Source organism: Harmonia axyridis, chromosome 4 (assembly GCF_914767665.1).
Source record: "Harmonia axyridis chromosome 4, icHarAxyr1.1, whole genome shotgun sequence".
Taxonomy (NCBI): Eukaryota; Metazoa; Arthropoda; class Insecta; order Coleoptera; family Coccinellidae; genus Harmonia; species Harmonia axyridis.
This window is the reverse complement of record NC_059504.1, coordinates 2,979,316-3,004,346: the sequence shown is the minus strand read 5'-3', so window position 1 is coordinate 3,004,346 and position 25,031 is coordinate 2,979,316. Positions and strand designations below refer to the sequence as shown.

Here is a 25,031-nt window from a genome sequence, read left to right as displayed (position 1 = left end):
TTGGTCATTTTTCCTCAAAATCAGTTTTTGGCCTTAGGATATACAACTAGACTTATAGAAAATTGCTAATTGCCAATTTTGTTGCAGGGCATAAAGGGCACATCGACTTTGATGATGTTTATATTGCAAATTAATAACGTATAATTCAATTTATACAATGGAGTTGCTGGTAAAATTGACACATGGATTTACTAAAATTCTTGCTTAGCTTCAAGTTTCTTTATATTGATTTAGCCGTAAAATTTTGTAAATGAAAAACTGTTCAACAGATTCAGATGCACTGATATATGCACCTGGATGTAGATGAGCAAGAATTAAAAAGATGCTTAGATTAACAAGAAAAAGTCACAAAATTGATAATTTCAAACTGAACAAACAACAAATCTACTTATTATTATTTACTCAATAACACATAATTACTTTAGTTGTAAATTGCGATAATGACTCTACTGTTAAGTGCATCTGTCAATATATATATTTAATCATTGATTACGTGAATCATTTTTGTGTCATGTAGGTATAGTCGATAACGTACATAATCTCAAAAAAGGCTGCATTAATTAAAAATAGTTTTATTTAGAGGGGAAATTACAATTTGTTCAAAAGAAGTAGAAAAACAACACCTTTTTATGTTTTGTAATCCAACATAGTTCAAATTGAGAAGTGTGCACTATTAAATACTATGAAGAAAAAACAAAAAACTACTTGAATTTTATTGCAGAAGACTTAATGGTCCTAGAACGAGAGTTCATAATATTATTCCAATCTTATGCTACTTCATTTATAATTATAAACTTTTATTCAAAGGACCATGATATACATCCCTATGTATATATATGAAAGAATGAAGAATATTCACATTCAGATGGATTCCTTAACTTATAATAAATTAGTTTTACACTAACGTTAAATAAAAACTTAGATTAGTATATCACAACATCGAATTCACTCAAGTAGATATAATTGCTATTCAAAATCTTAGAAGATTATCTATTAGGAATCATTTATATTTTCGTTCGAATTCAATTATCGTTTATTGAATATCTTTCAGAGTTCATACGTACTTTCTATTATCATTCGATAACTTTATTCAATCGAGAAAATTGAAGAAATATATCGAATTCACATTTATTCGGCAATGTAAGTGATGACTAGTTACAATATCGGTGCTACTTTGACATTATTAGAGCTACTTTTTCTACCCAAATTCAAATTTATTCGAAAGCTCAATAGGGTCTAGGATCATAAGGTGTAGCATCGTGTCCAACATATCTATTATTCTTCCTATGTTTAAAACCATCAGGACCAGCATTATAATAAATAACCCTTCTAATACCAAAAGGATCGATGTAACCAAAGCTACCAGACTTAGTATCGGAACCTGAGTTCTGCTCTTCATGGTAGGCTTTTGGTATGTAATACCTAAACCCATCATTCGTTACAGAAATACCATCATAATAGGGATATTGAGGATCGTATCCATTGCCTATGTTGTTATAGACAGGATTGAAAGATTGCCCTCTTGTATCTATTGGGTAAGTAGGTCCATTCTGGTGAATATAAGGGTTGACAAATTCATCTGGATAATGCTCATATTGAGGATTTCCTGAGTATTCTATTGAATTGGTATTTATTGAAGGTTGAGGAATGTACTTCCTTGGAGGTGGGGTTATGCTAATGTAGTCTGGTGTTGAAGACGGTAAGTATATGGAAGAGGGACTTGGTGTAGTAGAAGGTTGAGTATTTTGAGGAGGAATGTAAGCAAGTGATTTTTGTGTATCGGGTAATGGAGGAGATAAATTATATTCTGGAGTAGGAGAATAGTTAACAGGAGGTTCTGTAGAGCTTGGCGAGTACACGTTTGTAACAGGAGAATATGGGGAAATATACGTTGGAGCTGGAGGAATATAAGAAACAGATGAAGGAAGTTCATTTGGAGTGGACAAAGGTATTTGATTCTGCTGAATGTGGATGCTTGAGGGTCTTGAAACTGAAAATGGTGTTGTGGAAGTAAAAGGTCTTACAGTTGATGTTTGCGAGTAGTTTTCTGTAGAGACTTCGTTAGTATTAGAGTGAGAACTGTATATGTGCCCATATGTTGTGGAATCAAAGGTTACCGGAGAAGGTGTTGATGATGGTATGGAGTTCAAGGAGATATCTACTGACGGTGCTACACCTGATGGTCTCAGTATTGGTCTAGGAGTATTGGCAACATATCCTCGATTAGATATAGCTGGAGGTATGTAAGTATTTGTAATTTTTTTGGTAGCTTTAACAGCATCTCCAACATTTATATTTTTTCCAACAAAAACATTCTTGTTTTTGACTATCCTATATCCTTGACTGTCTGCAATGTAATCTCTTTGGCGGAGATAGCCATCATCGTCTATCCAAGCGTAGCTTCCAATAACAGTTCCATCCTCAAGTCGTTTCTCCTTTCGGTATTGACCGTTCTGGGTCTGGTACTTGAAGTAACGTTCTGGGCCTTCATCTGTTTGGATGTGGAACTGGTTGGTGGTTGGATCGTTCCAGGGACTAGAAAACGCAGTTTTCACTACGAATACACTCGCCACCTGAAATACAACAAGAGTTCAATAGATTCATTAATTGAAATTAACCAAACCTAACCTGAGTTAGGTAAGGTTAGGTTAGGTTTGGTTCGTTTGATAAGAAATTATTGATGAACGAATATCGTATAGGTACCCAATTAATGCTAAGTACAGGGTGCTTCATGACTAGCACACACCTTTCAAAGGGCCCTTGAAAAGTGTATAACACTAAAGAATATATTCTCCCCAAAAAACGTTTGCAACTGAAGGAAAATTTTCTGTTTTCTCAAAGGAATTGGTATATTATTTTGAATGTTAATCAAGTAATTGTAATCCGAAATTTTAATTTAAGATTTGTCTTCACAATACGGAAATAAGTATAGGCTTTCCAAATGTAACTTAGTCGAAAACTATATTTATCAAATGAAAAACTTATGTAATTGGGTAAACCGAAAAAAGGAATAATCAAAATTTAAGCTCTTTTTTCTCATTTTCCTGTACTTTTCATCACTGAGTGGTTACTTACACCAGGTTATATAACGTAAAATTTTCTGCACTTGATGACTATTATTATTCAGAAAAGCCAATTATACTATTTGTAGATACTGGAGAATTTACCTGACTGAACTAGTTTTTCGATTCTGCATATCATTATTACAATATAACCAATATAAAGATTTGAAACTTTTTCAACCATATAGATTTTTTTAGATAGATACTAATTAGTTTCTATTAAAATGTAAAAATGGCATACAGGTATGTTTCGAATAATGGATATAATGAAAATAAAATTGCCGATAATATATGCTCTGGAATTTTGATTGAATACAGCATTTTTTTGAAAAGAAACAATTTTTTGTAGAAAATAATTATCCATTCACATTGTTTATTACTTCATTTTGAAAGCGTACAAATAAATTTTTTACTATCTAGTTTTAATATTTAATGAGAAGAAAATATGTGAGGAATATGAATAAGAAATATTATTCTTTATAGGCATTCAGCATCAACTCAATCCGTTGAAAAATCACTTCTGTTAGAAAATGAAATGATAATTTTCAGAAAGAGTTAATGAACTGAAATTCTCACTTTATTAGTTGATTTATTGACAATCAACTAATACAAGTACATATAGGTAATTTAATTTTTATTACAATTCCATTGATCCCTAGAGAAAAAACCTGTGCCATAACTTAATTCTATTTCGCAATATGTATATAGAAACCGAAACCAGCATTCCATGTACCCTGTAAGGTAACAAGATCGCAGTATAATAAAACGTATACGGTAAAACACTTTTACTAACAAGTATCATTCATATATGGAGACTAATAGTGATTTGGAGAAAGTAACAATGCCAAATTATTTTATAGGTAAAGCAGCTCCATTTCTAATAATAAAGGAGCATCGAAATTTGCAAAACTAAATGAAAGATGATTTTTCAAAAAGGTACCCTGAGGTGATTGAAAACAATTAGGTAAGATAAATGAAAAATGATAAGAATTGTAGGGGTACTCTATGTTGATACATATTGCAATTCGTAAAATAGGCGAAAAAAATGTTTTATTATAAAAAAAGTGCAGTGAAGAATAATTGAATATCTTTCATCGCAAAGTCCTACTATATAGTTTCAGATATTGAAAAATGAAAATTTCAGTGTGATTTAACCTTTAATCTCGTACGATTTCCAAGGTCGATTTTCAAAAATAATGAACCAACTAAATGATGAAAATGTATCTGGATTAAGTAATGCGAATAATTTCAAAACAGTTCAAGTTTCTAATATTATATCTGTTTTAGTCATTTTGAATCCACCCACATTGTAGAATAGATTGCGAACTTGCTGAACACCTCCCATATTTGGCCAGAGTAGACCCACGTCGGTCAGATTCCAACTAACCATATTTTGCAATACTTCTTCAACGTATTAGGAAGTTCGATGGAATCTGTGTTAAATTGTCGTACGAAATCGATCTGATCATCTTGTGAGAAAGAACTCGAGGCAAATTTACGAGCCTGAGATTCACGATGACTCGAAAAATAAACTGCTCGTCAAAAATTAAGGATATTGAATTCATTTGTATTTTCTCTCCAAAAAAATCCACTTCCCTTTTGGAATATGTATATGTGGAGAGTATTAGGTTGAAATAATGAGATTTCAAATAAACGATGTATTCGCAATAACAAAGGTACAATAAAGTGCTAACTTTACGAAAGACCTAAATTCTGAAAATTTCATAAACTCATACTTGTAATGAGTGTTTTTTTTCGAGGTATATAACTTTAAGTTGGCATTACTGTTCGAGATGGCGACCGATTCAAAAGCTGTCAAGTGATTTATTCTCAGTTTGGTTTGGCAATTCATCATGACTAGACTCACGCCTGAACAACGCTTGTAAATAGTGCAATTTCATTTCGAAAATAATGGTTCTGTGCGGAATACGAATCGCGCACTACGTCCATTTTATTTTGTTTAGCGATGAAGCGCACTTCTGGTTGAATGGCTACGTCAACAAACAAAACTGCCGCATCTGGAGTGAAGCTAATCCTCAAGTGTATGTCGAAACACCGTTACATCCAGCAAAAATGACTGTTTGGTGCGCTTTATGGGCTGGTGGAATCATTGGTCCGTACTTCTTCAAAAACGATGATGGCCAGAACGTTACAGTCAATGGTGATCGGTATAGAGCCATGATTACTAACTTTTTCATTCCTGAATTGAACAACCATGATGTCCAGGAGCTGTGGTCCAACAAGACGGCGCAACATGTCACACAGCTCGTGCCACAATCGATTTATTGAAAGACACGTTTGGTGACCGCCTAATTTCACGTTTTGGACCTGTGAATTGGCCTCCAAGATCTTGTGATTTAATACCGCTAGACTACTTTCTGTATGGCTATGTAAAGTCATTGGTCTATGCGGATAAGCCACAAACCCTTGACCATTTGGAAGACAACATTCGCCGTGTTATTGCCGATATACGGCCACAAATGTTGGAAAAAGTCATCGAAAATTGGACGTCCAGATTGGACTACATCCGAGCCAGCCGTGGCGGTCATATGCCAAAAATCATATTTAAAATGTAATGTCACAAGATTATCTTGCGGATAAATAAAATTTATGTCAATCGAAGAATCCATCGTTGTTTTATTGCAATTTAAAGTTCTATAACTCTAAAAAAAACACCCTTTATATCTTCTGATTTCACCGAGTATAGAATGAAATGACTCAATTTCAGATTCTTCAGATTCCAGAATCAACCTCCATATACATCAGGAGTGTGTGGGAACCACAGCGATATTATTCGTCATTTCCATCAAATCGATTCCAGATTCGAACACCGTATAGAATTTCTAATGATTTCTAACTACCATGAAATAATGACTCTTGTGGTATTATTTTGATTGATTGTTCAAACGGAGGAAGCACTCATCACCGTGACGCAGAATCATGTGTTGACCATTGTTAATTGCTGAATGTTCTTCTATTTTCGTGATATATGTCATTCATTACCGATCATTTTCACGTGCGACCTCGAAATGTCTAAATATGTGGCGAACTTCATTCCCTACCGTGAAAAATAACACTCCCAGAATATTGATCGTATTCATGCGCACGGTGCCATGCAGTTCCTTCTTCTGACATTGACATTGATTTCGGCAATTAACATCATTCGATTTAATTACCATTTGTTTCCGGATCTGGAGGAGTAAATACATTTGTATTGTGTACGAAATACACGAATAAAATTAGAGTGAGATCACTCACTCTAATTTCTGCTTCCTTTTTCCCATTGGACGTGTTTTGATTGTTCTTCTGCTGCTCAATGACGAAATTCTGACTAGATGGAAAATACAAGACACTTTCATTTTGATTTTTCTGAAATGGAAAAGATCGTTTGAAATTAAATATGACTTTATACCTCCATCATTGATGAAAAACGCTTTCCATGCATGAATTTATTTGGGTTTGCAAACGCTAGGGGACAAATCTGGTGAATACGGTGGAAGCTTTAACAATTCGAACTTTATTTCATTGATTTTAGCTGTTGTCCAAATGCTCTTGTGACACGGTGCATTGTCCAGATGAAGAAGAATTTTTTCTTCTGTAAATCAGGTCTTTTTTCACGAATTTTTTTCTTCAGATGGTCTAATAGATTACAAAGAACTGATACTAACACTTGGCCGATTTCTGGAGACGAACTCGTTTCAGAGTTAAAGAACCAGACACTTCAGCCTCTTGTTTTGATTCGGGATCATAGTGATAGACTCAAGTTTCATCCATAGTGATGAATCGACGCAGGAAATCCACTTTATTCTTTCAAAAACCCTCTAAATGTTGCTGAGAAAGTTGCATTAGCATGTGTCATGTCTCAGAGCCGCCAAAGTCCGTTGGGGTTGGGGTAAATTTCCAAGCCTTCTACCCATGATGTCCCAAACATTCTCTATGGGCGAAAGATCGGGGATTTGGGAGGCCATTGCAAAAGATTCACATGGGACGCTTCGAAAAAGTTTCAACTAACTCTGGCAACATGAGGTTGGGCATTATCTTGCTGAAATATTAGATTCTCGAGCCAGTTAAGGTAAGGGAGAACATATGGCTCCACTATTTCTTGAAGGTAACGCAGCGCTGTCATGTTACTTCGAATAAAGACTAAAGGTGACCTACTTGAATGTGCAATAGTACCCATAGCATAACGCCTACTGTCCGGTGTACATGACGCTCAACATCAAACTGAGGTTCATGCTTTCTCCCCGACGACGTCTAACCCTTCTTCGGACATCATGTGCACCCAAGGAGATTCGAGATTCATCAGAAAAGACGACCTGATGCCATTCCACATTCCAATGTTGACGTTCTCTGCACCACTGTAATCGTTGCCGGCGATGCTCAACCGTCAGAGGTAGCACAAGACAGGGGTCGATAATGCTGCATTCCAAAAGACCTTATCTGGCGGTAAACCGTTCGGTCAGTTACAAGATGGCCTTGATCTCCTTACCACTCATCAGCCAAAGATCGAGTTGTCGCAAATCGGTCTCTAATGGCCATAAGTCTTAGAGGTCGTTCTTGAACTTCATTTGTGTCTCTTTGACGTCCGGTGCCTACTCTTCTTCGATTTTGGGCATTATCAAACCACGCTTGACAACATCTCATAACACTAGTTGGATTTCTGTTCGTACGTCAGCGATTTTTCGAAATGACAACCAATAATTCGATCTCTTTCAAATTCACTTAGCTGGCGATAAATTCCGCGTACACGTGCTCTAGGCATTTCAACAACAACTAAACATCGACTTTGGATCTCCTCGAACAGCTGGTTTGTTGTAAAATTTAAAAAACTTGCAAAAAACAACTGCAATATTCAAGTAACAAAAATTGTTTATATGAAAAAACCTTCACGATTTTTTTCTCCGAATTCAATCGATTACTCCTTGCTATACTATCTATGTTTTACTAAAAAAAAATTTAAACTTTAAACAGTTCCTTCTGAATGTTGCAGTTTATTTGTCAGTTAGTATATTTATTACTCTCCGCACTTTCTACAGTTCTTTGATCTCCTAGGGTGCAATTTACGCTTGAATGAATGAGCGCTCGCAGTGGTTCTGTGTTAAAATTTCCTAATATAATATATTGATCGATGTTATCGCAGTATCCTTGGACAAATCAACCCCTTCACATTTAAAACAACCAAGACGATGAGTGATTACATATAAATTGTCATGACTTTGACATTCGTACCTAGTAACATTTAGATCAAGTATGACCTGTTCCGAATATAAACACTGACGTAACTCACGGATATTCCCTTCATTTTTCAATAACCTTTCACTGCATAGTCGTATATAATTAATATTTGGTAAAGCAATGAAGCATTAATTTAACAGCAGCATTTTCACCGTCAGATCGTGGATGGCGGCAGAGAGATTAGCTATGATTTGTTACATGTTACGTATTTAATATAATACAGATTTAAAACTGGGCTTGGTCTCTAATTCTTTATCGTTATAGGTCGAACTGTTCCTTGATTTGATATTTATTGGATTGACGAAAAAAAATTGAATCTTTATTTCAATGTAGGTACTCAACAACTTTCGAAAATTGAAGAAAACTAACAGACGAGAGTTCAATTGACAGGCCAATTGAAAAGTCCCCGGTCTATACCATAGTAAAACACATTTTTTTGGCAAAATTCGATTTTATGATTCAACATAGTTGCCTTCGAAGGCGATACAGCGATTATAGCGATCTTCCAACTTTTCGATACCATTTTTGTGATACAATTTGTGTTTCGCTTCAAATTAGGCCTGAGTTTCGGCGATTACTTCTTCATTGGCGCTAAATTTCTTTCCAGCGAGCATTCTTTTGAGGTCTGAGATCAGGAAAAAGTCGCTAGGGGGCAGATCTGGCGAATACGATGGATGCAGAAGCAATTCAAAGCCCAATTCATGCAATTTTGCCATTGTTTTCATTGATTTGTGAAACGGGTAGCATTGACTTGATGAAACAGCACCTTTTATTTTTTCAAATGAGGCCGTTTTTTGATGATTTCATCCTTTAAACGATCCAATAAGGCTATATAATAATCGCTGTTGAAGGTCTGGACTTTTTGGAGGTAATCAATGAATATTATACCCAGAATACTGATGCCATAACCTTGCCACCTGACTGTCGTGTTTTCCTCGCTTTGGATTCAGTTCATCGTGTGCAGTCCACTCAGCTGATTGTCGATTGGACTCCGGAGTGAAATAATGGAGCCATGTTTCATCCATTGTCACATATCGACGCAAAAATTCAGGTTTATTGCACTCAAACAGCTTCAAACACTGCTCGGAATCATTAACACGTTGTTGCCTTCGATCGATTGTGAGCTCGCGCGGCACCCATTTTGCACACAGCTTTCTCATGTACAAATATTCGTGAATGATAAGATGTACACGTTCAGATGATATTTTCACAATGTCTGCTATCTCGATCAACTTCACTTTACGGTCATTCAACATTATTTTGTAAGTTTTTTTGATTTTTTCGACGGTGTCAGCCTTTTTTTGGCGTCCGCTGCGTTCGCCGTCTTCGATGGTCTTTTCACGCTGTTTAAAATTAGCATACCAATCAATGACGGTTGATTTTCCTGGTGCAGACCCCGAAAACTTTTCATCAATCCAAGATTTTGCTTCAACTGTATTTTTTTCTTTCAAAAAGCAATATTTCATCAGCACACGAAATTCTTTTATTTCCATCTTTTTTCAAATAACAAAAGTAGCTACACTCACAACGCAATATCTCACAAATTAATGGTCGGACTGGTGTTAAATTTTGTATCGTTCGAAGGTTGGTATTAACTAAAAATCATATGGATTTAATACTATCACAGCAATTTGTGCATCAGACCGGGGACTTTTCAATTGGCCTAATATGTTTATACTGAAAGTCAGTTTTTTTCACCGTTAAGAAATTTATATAAGAATCAAGCCAAATTGTCGATTCTGACATGGAAATCCCAACGTGGAAGCAATATGTAGTTCATTAAGCAATTCATTAATATAATTGATATAGGTTAAGAACTCAACGAACTACATTCACCGCACTACACAATTCAAGTCGAATTATCATATCTGGTTGCAGATTTACAATCGCAAAAAAGTCCAAGAAATTGATACGGTCGCCATTTCATGAAAAAAATATAGCTTCCAGTTCTTGTCCACAATCACTTTCCCTTCGCTATATGTTCTATAATCATAGAATGAATCGTGCAACTTTCTTTCCGACTAATTGGCTTGGATTTCGTATTGTCAATGTGATTTAATATTCATCAATGAAATGCTGGGGATTATTAGTCCTTGCTGGCTTTACATCAAGGCAATAAGGTGCAGGATTATTTTCTGAGGAGCGTTGATGCCCGAGAGAACTGAAGGGTGTTTTTTCAGAGCTATAGAACTTTAAATTTCAATAAAACAACGATGGAATATTCGATTGACATGAATTTCATTTATCCGCAAGATAATCTTGTGGCATTACATTTTAAATATGATTTCTGGCATATGACCGCCACGGCTGGCTCGGATGTAGTCCGATCTAGACGTCCAATTTTCGATGACTTTTTCCAACATTTATGGCCGTATATCGGCAATAACACGGCGAATGTTGTCTTCCAAATGATCAAGAGTTTGTGGCTTATCCGCATAGACCAATGACTTTACATAGCCCCACAGAAAGTAGTCTAGCGGTATTAAATCACAAGATCTTGGAGTCCAATTCACAGGTCCAAAACGTAAATTAGGCGGTCACCAAAAGTGTCTTTCAATAAATCGATTGTGGCACGAGCTGTGTGACATGTTGCCCCGTCTAGCTAGAACTACAGCTCCTGGACATCATAGTTGTTCAATTCAGGCTCTATACCGATCACCATTGACTGTAACGTCTGTAACTACCAGCCCATAAAGCGCACCAAACAGTCAGTTTTTCTGGATGTAACGGTGTTTCGACATACACTTGAGGATAAGCTTCACTCCAAATGCGATAGTTTTGTATGTTGACGTTGCCATTTAACCAGAAGTGCGCTTAATCGCTAAACAAAATAAAATGGACGTAGTGCGCGATACGTATTCCGCACAGAACCATTATTTTCGAAATGAAATTGCACCATTTGCAAGCGTTGTTCAGCCGTGAGTCTATTCATGATGAATTGCCAAACCAAACTGAGAATAAATCACTTGACAGCTGTTAAATCGGTCCTCATCCTGAACAGTTATGCCAACTTAAAGTTATATACCTCGAAAAAAAACACCCGTTATTTTAAGACTGTTTGCGGTTTGGAACAAAAATGTTTGCAGAATCGAAAAAGAAAAAAATTCTTTCCAAAAAAAGCTTTTGTCTAATATGCCATCCCGGTGAATCACCCTGTATTACAAATCGTTTGATTTCAAGAACCCAATTTTCATTGCACATTGTCTTCAACTTATATCCAAATTAATAATTCACTCGTATTCATTCATCAGAAGCGACATATAAAAAAAGTGTGGCACAATGAAATACTACCTAATATTATACACCACAAGAGTTCACTCTGTTCAATCAACAAAACGGAAGAAATTATTCTACCATAAAATTCCACTTCATTGTTTACATTATCTGGAATTATGCAATTCATTATTTCATCTCGGTCGTTATCCTGAATGACTTATGGTGTTACAATGGAACCAATTGGTTCTTAGTAGGTCAAAAATGGAGAGTGAGAGTAACTTTATAGCCAGAGGATAAAACAAGATTAATGAATTATAGATCAAGTCTCAGAACTTAAATGAAATGGAAATCGCATCATCCTTGATGCCTAGCTGAACTAGATATTCAGGAAGATGACTAATAGAAATTAGTTCCTAAAATTTGGAACTCCTCAGTAATTTTACCAATAACTAATCAACAAAGATACTGGCTTTTTTCTGTTAATAATATTTAAATCAGACAAAAAATACCAATACGATCTAATTGAAATTTCGAAAATAGTGAAAAGAATGAGTAATTCTGATATCTCGGAATCAGTCAATCACATTTCTCTGAAAAATCTTGTGTGTAAATTCCATCGATAAAATGGGCTGTCCAAAAACGTAATTGGGAAACTTTTATCCAGAAAGAAATAATATTTTTTTTCTGAACCGATAACATAAAAATGTTTTCTCTAATTCTGTGGTTATTCCGTTTATCTTCCACATCTTGTAGAACAAAATCGTGCGAGAATATATCAGAAACGCACAGTTTTCATGGTTATATTTTATTATTATATGTTGGTACTCCGAACTTTCCGCCACGGCTTTATCTGTCAATTCATCAATTTGCCTTAAAGAAATCAGTTCTGCCAACCAACATTTTTCAATGCAAAAATCACTAAATGATATGTATGGAAATATTTCATTAATTTCAATGAGAATGCAATGAATTAGAGAAAATAATGTATAATACTCGTACAGAAGGCTCATTCTACCACTCGTTCATTCAAAAACTCGCCACTTCGTGGCTCGTTTTTGAATTTTGAACTCGTGGAAGAATATCAATGCCTTCTGCACTTGTATTATAAATAACTATTCTAGTCGCTATAAATGTCCATTTGTATCCCTGAATCTATGCTTTTTATAGTGTTAACATATTACCCATAGAGTAATAAACGTAGATAGAGGTAGAATACGCAATTTTTACATGTCCCCAACATGGTTAGATTACATTGTCGGATTGCTATATATTTTCAAATCCACAATTTTACTATATCGTTATGAATGTATATTATATTGCATGAAATATTTTTATTTGAATGATTCCCGATTCAATATGCAAATTTGAATATTTGGAATCCGATATTTTTCCTAATTGTCGAATTTATAATAAGCAAAATATTTATTATTTTCTGTATCTACCTGCTGAAATCCAAGGTTTGGCAACTTTTGCTCTCCTAGTGTCATCGGTTATTTCACGTCGTTTGACGTGCTTGAAGTTTGTTTTCTGAATTTCTGATAAATTTAGGTATTTATCTCAATATATTTTGAGTTGACACAAAACGTTGATTCACTTTGGGACATAAGAAGTACGTTCTTTGTGGAGAAACTCGCGAATTGAGTGAAATATCGTATCACTGATATGTTTTCATTTCCGCGCGCTTCATGTCAAATTTGATAGTTCATGGGACAAAATCTGCTCCCTCTATCTATGTTTATTACTCTGAGGTATTACTCAAAGTTTTGTTAGGAAAAAGTTTTCATCATCCGTTGAAATTTCAACATTTACATAAGGGACATCTTGTACAACTGATTCTATAAATGTAATTCTTATCTCAAATGGATTTGTTCAGTGAGTGCATGATCTTTGAAATGCCTTTCAGTATAAGTTAATTTGTATTCTGGAAATGAGTGGAGTATGACATTATGTATAAACGACCTACGTGTTTTATAAGCGAGCACGATTGGATTCCTTTAAAGTATATACATTTATCTTCTACAAAAACAAATGTGGAACAGGTATAATGATCACATTAGATTAACGCAATTCACCTATTTTCTACATTCGTGGAGGACTGACGACCGAATGTCGAAAACAAATGAGAAAAAAAGAACCGAATTCGGTTGAACTTTCATTCCTCATAAGGATTTTTTACATCTGAGAAAACTATTTACTGAATTATCTAGCGTCTTCTCCGATATTGTACCTATCTATTAGTTTTACGGTATTTTAATTGTGACGTTATTTGTAATTGACTACAAATTGGACTCATTCTTTCTAATTGATACGAACAAATTTTTGGACGTTTTCAGTATTCTGTATTGCAGAATTATTAGAGGTACTTTTTATCAGTTCTTAATAAAAATTACAAAATGGTATACAGGTTGGTGGAGAGAAAGGAAATGTTTAAAATTAATTTCCAGAACAAATGACTGTTTGTTAGAAATATTTTTCTTTCGATAGAAATTATACGATCAATTAGAACATCTCTGTTTCATTTAGTTTTATCGGTACCATAATTCCATAAACCCTGTAACTTTGTGAATATTCACTTTATAGAACACGAACTGCAGGTTCATACAAATTTGAACAAATGCATACATTTGTACTACCCACTTTTCCTACTCGAATTCCTGATGAGGTAGCAAACCTTTCCAAGGGGTTCCTAGTAACGGGTGTATTTTTTCGAGGTATATAACTTTAAGTTGGCATTACTGTTCAAGATGGCGACCGATTTAACAGCTGTCAAGTGATTCATTCTTAGTTTGCTTTGGCAATTCATCATGAATAGACCCACGCCTGAACAACGCTTGCAAATAGTGCAATTTCATTTCGAAAATAATGGTTCTGTGCGGAATACGTATCGTGCACTACGTCCATTTTATTTTGTTTAGCGATGAAGCGCACTTCTGGTTGAATGGCTACGTCAACAAACAAAACTGCCGCATTTGGAGTGAAGCTAATCCTCAAGTGTATGTCGAAACACCGTTACATCCAGAAAAACTGACTGTTTGGTGCGCTTTATGGGCTGGTGGAATCATTGGTCCGTACTTCTTCAAAAACGATGATGGCCAGAACGTTACAGTCAATGGTGATCGGTATAGAGCCATGATTACTAACTTTTTCATTCCTGAATTGAACAACCATGATGTCCAGGAGCTGTGCCACAATCGATTTATTGAAAGACATGTTTGGTGACCGCCTAATTTCACGTTTTGGACCTGTGAATTGGCCTTCAAGATCTTGTGATTTATCACTGCTAGACTACTTTCTGTGGGGCTATGTAAAATCATTGTTCTATGCGGATAAGCCACAAACCCTTGGAAGACAACATTCGGCGTGTTATTGCCGATATACGGAATGTTGGAAAAAGTCATCGAAAATTGAACTTCCAGATTGGACTACATCCGAGCTAGCCGTGGCGGTCATATGCCAGAAATCATATTTAAAACGTAATGCCACAAGATTACCTTGAGGATAAATAGAATTCATGTCAATCGAATAATCCATCGTTGTTTTATTGCAATTTAAAGTTCTATAGCTCTAAAAAAGAAACCCTTTAGAAACAAGCTTTTTATCCCACATCATGTCCCCCGTAATCAAAAATCGAGCTGTCTGAGTGTTTTCACACATTCTGATTCATTGTTGAGTTACTGAGAGTGAGACACCCTGTATATTGTTATTCTGATTAGATCTTTTCAGAATCCAGACATGTTAATCATTAAGTAATCAATACCTCATACTTGCTCAATCATTTCAATTCCCTCAACCAATTTACATACCTTTACTCATCAATAATGATTTTATTACGTCTTGATTCTCCTTTGAGAAAAAAAATAATAGACTACTCTTGGATTCCGGTAATCTTGCTGTCGTTGAGATTGTTGTTGATTCAATCTTTGATAATACTTTAGTATTCTCCAAGATTGACTTTCAATCAGCTGTAGCGATCATCTCATTAAGTCCTTACAGCGAAATGCTGAATGAACTCAACACCTATTCAGGATGTTGCGATTCAATAAAAGTTAAAACGAGTTCCGAAAGTGTATTGCGTTATGTACGTGAATACCTATCAATCTCATCGTGCCATTGTATTCCGAATTGCAACTCATTTCGAATTCCGGTCTGTAAGCTTGTACCCAATTACCAGAAACCTCTTGTTAACAGACATAAGTATTTTCCTCATGGGAAACAAGTGAGAAGCACTTTCTTCGAGCCTGATAGTCCCTCATGGAAATATGTTGGAAATGTGACATAAATAACCTTTTTGGACTACTTTAGAAGTATGCAGTCTTAAGTTTATTGAGTTCGTAAGTTTTCCATTTTGAATCTTATTTACTATCATAAAAAATCTTTTCAAAATTGAAGAAATACGAGTACCATGTAGGAATGTGCATTGGGTATCTATAATTGATCGATATTAGCTGTCATCAGTATTTTGGGATGTACAAGGTATTTTCATTCATTGATTACCTCCAAAAGAGCCAGACCATCAACAGCGATTATTTTATAGCGTTATTGAATCATTTGAAAGATGAAATCGTTAAAAAATGTCCCCATTTGAAGAAAAAAGGTGCTGTTTCATCAAGACAATGCGCCGTATTACAAATCAATAAAAACAATGGCAAAATTGCATGAATTGGGCTTCGAATTGATTCTGCATCCACCATATTCTCCAGATCTTGCCCCCAGCGACTTTTTCCTGTTCTCAGACATCAAAAGAATGCTCGCTGGAAAGAAATTTAGCGCCAATGAATCACTGAAACTGAGGCCTATTTTGAAGCGAAAGACAAATCGTATCGAAAAGTTGGAAGATCGCTATAATCGCTGTATCGCCCTCGAAGGCAACTATGTTGAATAATAAAATCGAATTTTGCCGAAAAATTTTGTTTTACTATGGTAGACCGGGGACTTTTCAATTGGCCTGTTAGATACTTGTTTTAGTTTACATAGATATCATAGTGTTTAGGTTGAATTGAATTGCAGCAATTGAACAAAAAACATATCGATATTTTACACGATTTCACTTCATTAAGTCAAGGAGACAACATGCAATCTCAATTATATAAGGATTGAGACCAATCAAGAAGTGTTTATTTATTTAATGCTCTGTGAAATGGAAAAAAAACTGCTGCTTAGTCGTCATTTCCGTCGTTTAATCGACAATAAATAATAACACGAATAATAAATAGGTTAGACGATTTCTAGATCATATCATCCTATCATCATTACCATCTCTTTTTCCCTCCTTTGTGATTTCTTCATAGTGGTCACATGGATTTTTCAAGCGATGTAGAGGGTATGCCGATTTTTATTTATTTTTTTTTTTTGACGAAACTCCAATTATTCCAGAAATGTTTCGTGTTTTCCTGACCATGTGGGTTATATGAATTTTTTTAATAGACAGATATTTCCTAGTAGGTATATTTATTTTTCTAGAAATATTGCTATGTATTTCGAAAAGATAGTTTCGATTCATCAAAAATAAAGGATTGAATTCTATTCCTGGTCTGTCAGTGTCTTGTAGCAACCGGACTGTATCAAATTGAGCTTTTTTAGATGGTTAATTCACATTGAAAAGCTTCTAATTACACCTTCAAAATATGTATATTTATACAAAGGATAACACTACAGAGATGCTTACTGAAATATACGAGTATCAATAAAGAATGAAACTGTATCTGAAATGACTAATTATTACCAAACGGAAATACATTGAAATTCGTTGATTTTTTATCTTGGTTCTGTACTTCGTCATTAAAAAACCACAAGTATTAATCATCGACATTGCCGATTAAGCAATTGTTTATTCCATATATTTCCTTCCTGGACCTCTTCTAGATTTCCGAAGAAGCAACTAATATTACTGGACTTTCCTACCTATTTGAATCAACACATATGTTAACACAGAATGATGTTAGTACATATTTGCATTTTCTACACATGACATAATAAGGTTTTCCAAAAACCTAGTGGTTTCATTTTTCTGGGATTTTTAAGCAATGGAATCGACTGAAATTCAATTCTGCACTCAAAATACCAATTCTAAGTTTTATACTGAATGTTATGTGCTACGCATAACCAACACCATATATGAAATGCGATGAATATCAGAAAAAAATACTCAGATGGAACGGCATCAAGTTGTCTTTTCTAATGAATCTCGATTCTCCTTTGGTGCACAAAATGGCCGAAGAAGGGTAAGACGACGTCTGGGAAAAAGACGTGAACCTCAGTTTGATATTGAGCGTCCTGTACACCGGACTGTAGGCGTTATAGTATGGGGTGCTATTGCACATGGAAGTAGGTCACCTTTAGTCTTATTCGTGGTAACATGACAGAGCTGCGTTACCTTCAAGAAATGGTGGAGCCATATGGTCTCCCTTACCTTAATCGCCTCGAGAATCCAATATTTCAACAAGATAATGTCCGACCTCATGTTGCCAGAGTTTAAACTTTTTCGAAGTGACCTTTGTGAATCTTTTGCCATGGCCTTCCAGATCCCCAGATCTTTCGCCCATAGAGCATGTTTGGAACATCATGTGTAGAAGGCTTAGAAATTTACCCCAGCTCCCACGGACTTTGGCGGCTCTGAGACATGAAGTACAGGTAGCTTGGGATAGTATCCCACAAGAAGAAATAGACCATCTTATTGCATCAATGCCGAGACGTATTGGGGAGTGTATAGATAATCGCGGTGGACTAACATATTATTAACAAATTTATTAAAAAAAATTGTAAACCCTTCTTTTTTTTCAATCGTTTAGTCCTTGCTATACCATCTATGTTTTACCAAAAAAAATTAAAATTTAAACAGCACCTTCTAGGTGTTGCAGTTTCTTTATCAGTTAGTATATTAACAAAATTATTAATTTATTTGGTAATAAATTACATGATATGTGTGATGACAAAACAATGATGCTTAAACCTTCAAACCTATATCTAAAAAATGGAGCTACTGATTTTTTCTCAGAATCAATCTATGTATATCCTTCACTTTGACCAGTTAGTAAGATGTGGGCGAATTTTCATGGTCTAAAGACACAGTAGGTAGACTTTTATTCCAAGGGGTTACTGAATCATGAGGTCCAGTTTACGTTACAATAAATTTATTTGATCTATCATCAGATCAAGGTGAACTGATTATCCTACACGCGTTGGGCGTTTTCTATGTCCTGTTATAGAATCCTACATGTTTTTGTAAGTGGGAGCTATTTGTAGTATTTGTTCAGGAACCATGGTTATTCTGCACGATAGTTTATTATTTAATTTTGCATAATCAAATATCCCAAATAACCAATTGATATATATTTTCAATTGTATAATATAATATCGTGCAATTTCTTCATTTTCATTCAAAATCGAACAAAAATTGTACACAGAAACAACTTCAATGTCGATATAATTATATTATATTCTGTGAAATTTCTAACCTTGCGAATTTCGTTGATATTATTCAATCTATACAGATCTTCAAAATAATAACGAATTTCGATTTCTCTAGCATTCATCCAATGACTTTCTAAAGAATTTCCAATAAATCCACATTGAAATTTTCATCCAATGACTTTTTAAAGAATTTCCAATAATTTCAAAACGAAATTATATTTTCGAAATTCCCGATAATTACTGAGTTGAAAATTGTTTGACATTCAATTCCATCACTAATGTAGTCAGTATAGATGACAATAATATGATTCTATATGTATACTAATTATGATTCAAATCGGTATATAATGCGTGATGTTTTTTAAGGTAGTTAGAAACAATAATTCTATTATCGGTGCCTGGTAATGTGTTTGTACCTATTTGGACATGAATAGTCACTATTATATAGAGTGTGTGATTGAAAATTCACTCAAAAACATTCTGATGATTTTTTTACATTACACATTTTATTCAGTGGCGTGGTTATCAAGCACAAGATAGTGTCATGCCTCAAATAGGACCATTTCCTTCCTTTTTGTGCAGAGGTTCTTAATTACCTAGCTACGTCCATGATTATAAGCTTTATTGTTCAGTAAATAGAACCATGGAAATTCGCATTTTAATTACTAAGGAAAAGTCTCCAAATTAGAAGTTTATGATTAAATTTGCGCCTCTTCCAAGTATAAGATTACTTGGGGGTATAAATTGGCTTATTCAACACATTTCTACCAAATTCTATTTATTACTGAGCAAGGAAACTACTTGCATTAAAATATTACCAGCGTTATTTCCATTTTGAAAGGGAAGTTTGCGAAAAATACAGTAAGGAAGTTATATTACACTCCTAGTAAGTAATTGTGCTGCTGAATTCAACGTTGAAAAATTCAAGAAACTGGTTCACATCAAATTGAGAGTAAAATTCTCCAATGCAGCGGTTGTGTAATTGTAACTTGTAGGTAAGTGCAGCTGTTAGCACGAGAGTTACTCAAGAGCCAAAGACTTAATTCGTGTACGTTCACAGTAATTCGAAAACAAACCAACAATTGTTTTCCTAAAAATGGAATACAGTTGAATTAAAGTTTATCTACAAATATAACGTCTGTAAATTTTTCGCGGAAAACGAAAATTTGTATCATTTATGAAGATCAATATAGAAGAATATAACATTGTGATTTGAAAACTTCAACCAAAATTAATTTAATAATAATGACGAATGAAAATTTGATTCATATTATTTAGTTCGTTCTTGATATGAATTAAACATTTCCACAAAGCTGAGTATTATTGTGGTGCAAATGATTTTCTGGCATTATCATGACGAATAAAACAGAAAAAAATAACTATATCAGGATCAACTTCACTAGTGATTGTTGAATTAATCAAAAATTTTTGAAGCCAAATTTAAATTTGGGATGACAGCAGAAATGATAATGATATGATCATGTTTTTCTGTGGAAACTTTACGAAACAATTGGCAGATTCGGTTTTTAGTTTCTATCAAAAATACCAAATAGGGATGGTCTTCTCTGAGGACAAGTAATATAAACTTTTTTTATTTAATGGATTCGGTCCTTACTTGGCGGAAATTCATTATAAATAAAATAAAACGAAGTAATTTCCACTATGTTAAACATAGTGGAAATTACTTCGTTTTATTTTATTTATAATATAAACTTTGAATTTAAGCTGTTATTTTACTACCTAATAATATACAAAGTGTTTCAAAACTTAGTATCAAGATTTTAGGCCGCAAACGCTTCGTTAGCAAACTACAGAGCGATAAATTCAAGATTTTTTTAGTTTTTTCTTCATAGGTCCTTCAGTTTTTGGAATATTAAGATCAAATTTGAAATACAGGTTCGTTAGGTTACTTATTTTTAAGTAATTTTCAAAACATCTTGTTATTTAGATCGAAAACCAAATAGATAGAGTCTTTGTTTTCATTATGATAATAAGTTTCTACCTTTCGTTGAAAATTTTGATTGAATGTAGTGAATTACAAAGAATGATTTTACTTTTTCATCGATAGCGACAGCAGGTACGTAAAAATCACGAGAGTCAAACAAATATATGAGCAAAATATAGAATTCATTCAATATGTTAGAATCCATCAGTGGCGTACTACGAGAAGTTTATGAGGCTAAAAAAGGGTTTACCCTTAAAAAATTCCTCCCTGCAGCTTGTTACAATCACTCGGCATACTGGATGATGTAAACCCAAAATATTTCAAATTTAATGATAATAATAATAAAAAAAATTGACTTTATTCAACAAAGAAATAATAATAATACATGATATAGAGGCGAAGTCTAGCTTAAGCTACTCCATTTAACCCCAAAATTAAAATTTAATAAAATACAAATATCCAGGAAAATACTAGAAAAAAAATTTAAATATATAAACAAGAAATAACAACCTTCAAACAGCAACAGTGAAATCAGATTAACAAATTGAATGTTTCCTCAATAATCACTCCCCAAAAATTTTTAATTTCAATGGTTCAAAAACTGAAAGAGCTATTATGAAAAAATTTGAAAAACCTTGAAACTTTATCGCACTGTAGTTCGGGAACGATGCGTTTGCGTAAACATGACATGTTTCTAGACAAAAAAGTCTTATTTTGTCCCGGAAAACACGCCCCTAAAATCTTGACACTAAATTTCGAAAGAGCCTATAAGGTCTAAATAACCAAACATAATAATAACAGATTAGTACCGCATTTTGTCAACACTTTTGAATATCAATCCGCCAAACTAACCAACTATTCACAAATTAGGACGCCACCTCAAATATTACGCGCTAAAACCTCAGATAATTTCGCAAGACCAATAAATATCTATAGGAAATTCGGTTAGTAGAAAAATCCAAAGTGTACCAACCAGTATTGCAGCGAGGTAAACCATATCCTCTGAATTTCACAGCACTTGGCGCGCTGCACTTTCAAACTGTACCGCGATCGCCGGTTTCATAAGATAACTGAGTCAACCGAACCGCGAGACCGCCCAGACTTGGCTCCACTAGACCACTCACGCCTTATGCACGCATGCAGACACGTAATAACTAGAGGAGTTCGACACTGGTAGGATAAATTCGCGACTGAGATACGAGGAGCGGAAGAAGTTCACGATATCCAAGTGCAGGGTACCACCTCGGTGTTCCACATAACTATTTGCTATACACTGCGTTCGTAAAGTATGGAACAAATTCATTTTTAGCTAAACAGACCATTTTGAGAAACAATCCTGGAACACGTCGATTTTTTATTTTAATTTACCGTATTTTCAAATAATAATCTAATATACAGGGTGAATTACTTTCGAGTAATGACGTCACCGTCATTTTTTTTTATGGAACCCCCATTTGTCTCAATTTTCCGATTACTCTAGCTGAGCTGATTCCAAAAATGTATCACATGTTGATTCCCATTGGTACAGGATGGACAAAAATACAATTGTTTTGTGTGTGCTCATAAAGTAACGCGTAACATTCTTTATTAGTTAAATTAACAATATTATCAAAAATACTTATTGTCTAGCGGCAATTGGTTTGAATGTAACACCCTGTAGTTTGTTACATTTTTAGATTAATAAAATGAGCTGTTTCCAAACATGTTTGGTACTTGTGGTCTAGCAGACAGAATATGAAAGAAATTATTTCTTATTTTTATACATTTTTATTAATCTGAAAATGTAACAAACTACAGGGTGTTACATTCAAACCAATTGCCGCTAGATAATAAGTATTTTTGATAATATTGTTAATTTAACTAATAAAGAATGTTAAGCGTTACTTTATGAGCACACACAAAACTATTTTTTTTTTGTCCACCCTGTACCAATTGGAATCAACATGAGATACATTTTTGGAATCAGCTCAGCTAGAGTAATCGGAAAATTGAGACAAAATGGGAGTGTTCCATTTAAAAAAAACGACGGTGATGTCATTACTCGAAAGTAATTCACCCTGTATATTAGATTATTATTCTAAAATACGGTGAATTAAAATAAAAAATCGACGTGTTTCAGGATTATTTCTTAAAATGGTCTGTTTAGCTAAAAATGAATTTGTTCCATACTTTACAGACACAGTGTATGCATCGACTTTGTACTGTTTCTTCTCGAACGAAACGCATAAGGTGTAATTATGAAACGTTATTTAATCGTTGATTGTTTGGATTCCTCTTATAATTAACGTCGGTGAATTATTCATTCGAAGTGGGAATTGCTCGCAATTTATCGAATTAATTTGATTTGTTTCTATGATGAGATAGATTTTTATTAAATGCAGATATTATACGCATCATATTGAGTAATTATTATATTATTAATTTTATTACCTATTATAATTATTATGCGAAATAGTTATTCGTTATATAATATAGTCATAGCCGTTTTTATAGTCTATAATGACGGCTCTGATCTAGTACACAGGTGAGTCAATAGTGTTCAATCAGTCGATAACTCTTGAAAATTTTGGGCTAAGCAAATTATTCAATGCGAATGCAGCTCAAGCAAAGCAATTACTGATCAAGCAAAGCAAATGCTGATCAAGCAAAGCAAATGCTCAAGCAAAGCATTTGTTGATCAAGCAAAGTAAATGCTCAAGCCAAGCAATTGCTGCCCAAAAAGAGCAAATGCTCAAGCAATTGCTGAAAGAAATGCTAAAGAAAATGCTGAAGATAATGCTAAAGTAACTGATAAATCAGACGATCAAGCAAATGCTAAAGCAAATATGGAAGCAAATGGTTTACAAATACTAAAGAAAATACTGAAGCAAATGCTGAACGAAATGCTAAACCAATTGTTAAAACTAAAGTTGAAGCAAAAGTTAACGCAAGCATTTCTAACTTTTAATTGAACAATATTAACACATTGACAATAAATTCTTCAAAAAAAAGTCGAGAAATGAAAATCCCTGAATGGGCTCCCTTTTCATCAAAATGTCAATGTCTATTTCTCTCAGTGTGTCAAGCCGAAAATACTATTTTGTCGAAGATTTCGCTAACTTTTTATTGGCGTTTGATGCCGAGTTAGTCTGATATATTTTTTTTGTAGCAGAAACGATCAAAGTTGGATTAAAATAAAAAAAAATAAAAAGTGAGAACCATTCCAATTTTCTGAGCATACCATAGACACCTGCTTGGGCTGATCCGTCTGTAACTTTCGATCGAAAGGAGAATTGAAAAACACCACACCAACATGTATAACTTTGGAACTCAGAACAATGACTAAGGTGCAGATTTCGACAATTTTCACAAAACTGTCTGTATCTCGAAAACTAAGGAACAAAATCAAATCTGGATATTCTGGGCGGGCACGACCTAAGCTATCAGCAGGCGCTGGATTGATGTCGGAACACCCTGTATAAACTCAAAATTTCAAGTCGATCTCATCGATACCTTTGGAAAGATCAAAATCAAAATTCCTTCTCTGCGTGAAATCAATAAATATTAATATTTTACGTAAACTCCTTCTAAATACTAAAATTGCTTCCACCAATTGGTCATAGATTTCAAACTGATATCTGGGTGTTGATCGTTTTCTCCATGTATTGTGAAACATCAGAGATGAACTCCCAAATTGGGACACTGACTCATAGACAAAATATTTCATGATAATAAATTTTTTAGGAAAATTATCTTATTAGTCTCATGCAGGAAAAGATTAATAAAAAGGCAAAAAAACGAACGTCATAAACAAACTGACAGCTCTAATATATAGAAGAAATAATGTAAATGTAAAGATAAGTTCCTTTTGTGCATTTATTTATGACTCTATTCGATTTCATTTATGACTTAACTGTATGATGCCAATTAAATATTTTCGCTATTCAGTTGTTATCTACTTTTGCATCTATTGCTTCATTATTTTGAATGATGAGCATATTTAAATTTAAATCTCAACCTAAAAAAAATTTTTTCGACGAAAATTTAAAAGATCTTGCATGGAAGGTTAATCACCTCCTTTTAATTGATACGATTACGTAAATCGAGAAAATGCCTGCAGTTTAGCGATTAGTCCATTATTTCAAAAATTCTGAGCTGAAAACTGAAATTTTCAAAAAAACATT

General features: G+C 34.2%; 1 protein-coding gene across 1 annotated transcript; it reads right to left on the bottom strand.

The window, feature by feature from the left end:
* Positions 1-559: 559 nt before the first annotated feature.
* On the bottom strand, positions 560-22,068 carry LOC123679108 (DNA-directed RNA polymerase II subunit RPB1). Its single transcript, XM_045616488.1, has 2 exons — positions 21,842-22,068; positions 560-2,573 (listed from the first exon to the last, which is right to left on the bottom strand). Exons 1-2 carry the CDS (start codon positions 21,863-21,865, stop codon positions 1,227-1,229), a joined length of 1,371 nt encoding a protein of 456 aa, XP_045472444.1. The 5' UTR covers positions 21,866-22,068; the 3' UTR covers positions 560-1,226.
* Positions 22,069-25,031: the final 2,963 nt, after the last annotated feature.

Excerpts from the sequence above, each read along its gene's own strand:
- LOC123679108 (XM_045616488.1), bottom strand. The coding sequence starts at position 21,865 with ATGGTTTACCTCGCTGCAATACTG. Across the intron at positions 2,574-21,841 it reads TTTACCTCGCTGCAATACTG|GTGGCGAGTGTATTCGTAGT; the intron begins GTTGGTACACTT and ends GTTGTATTTCAG.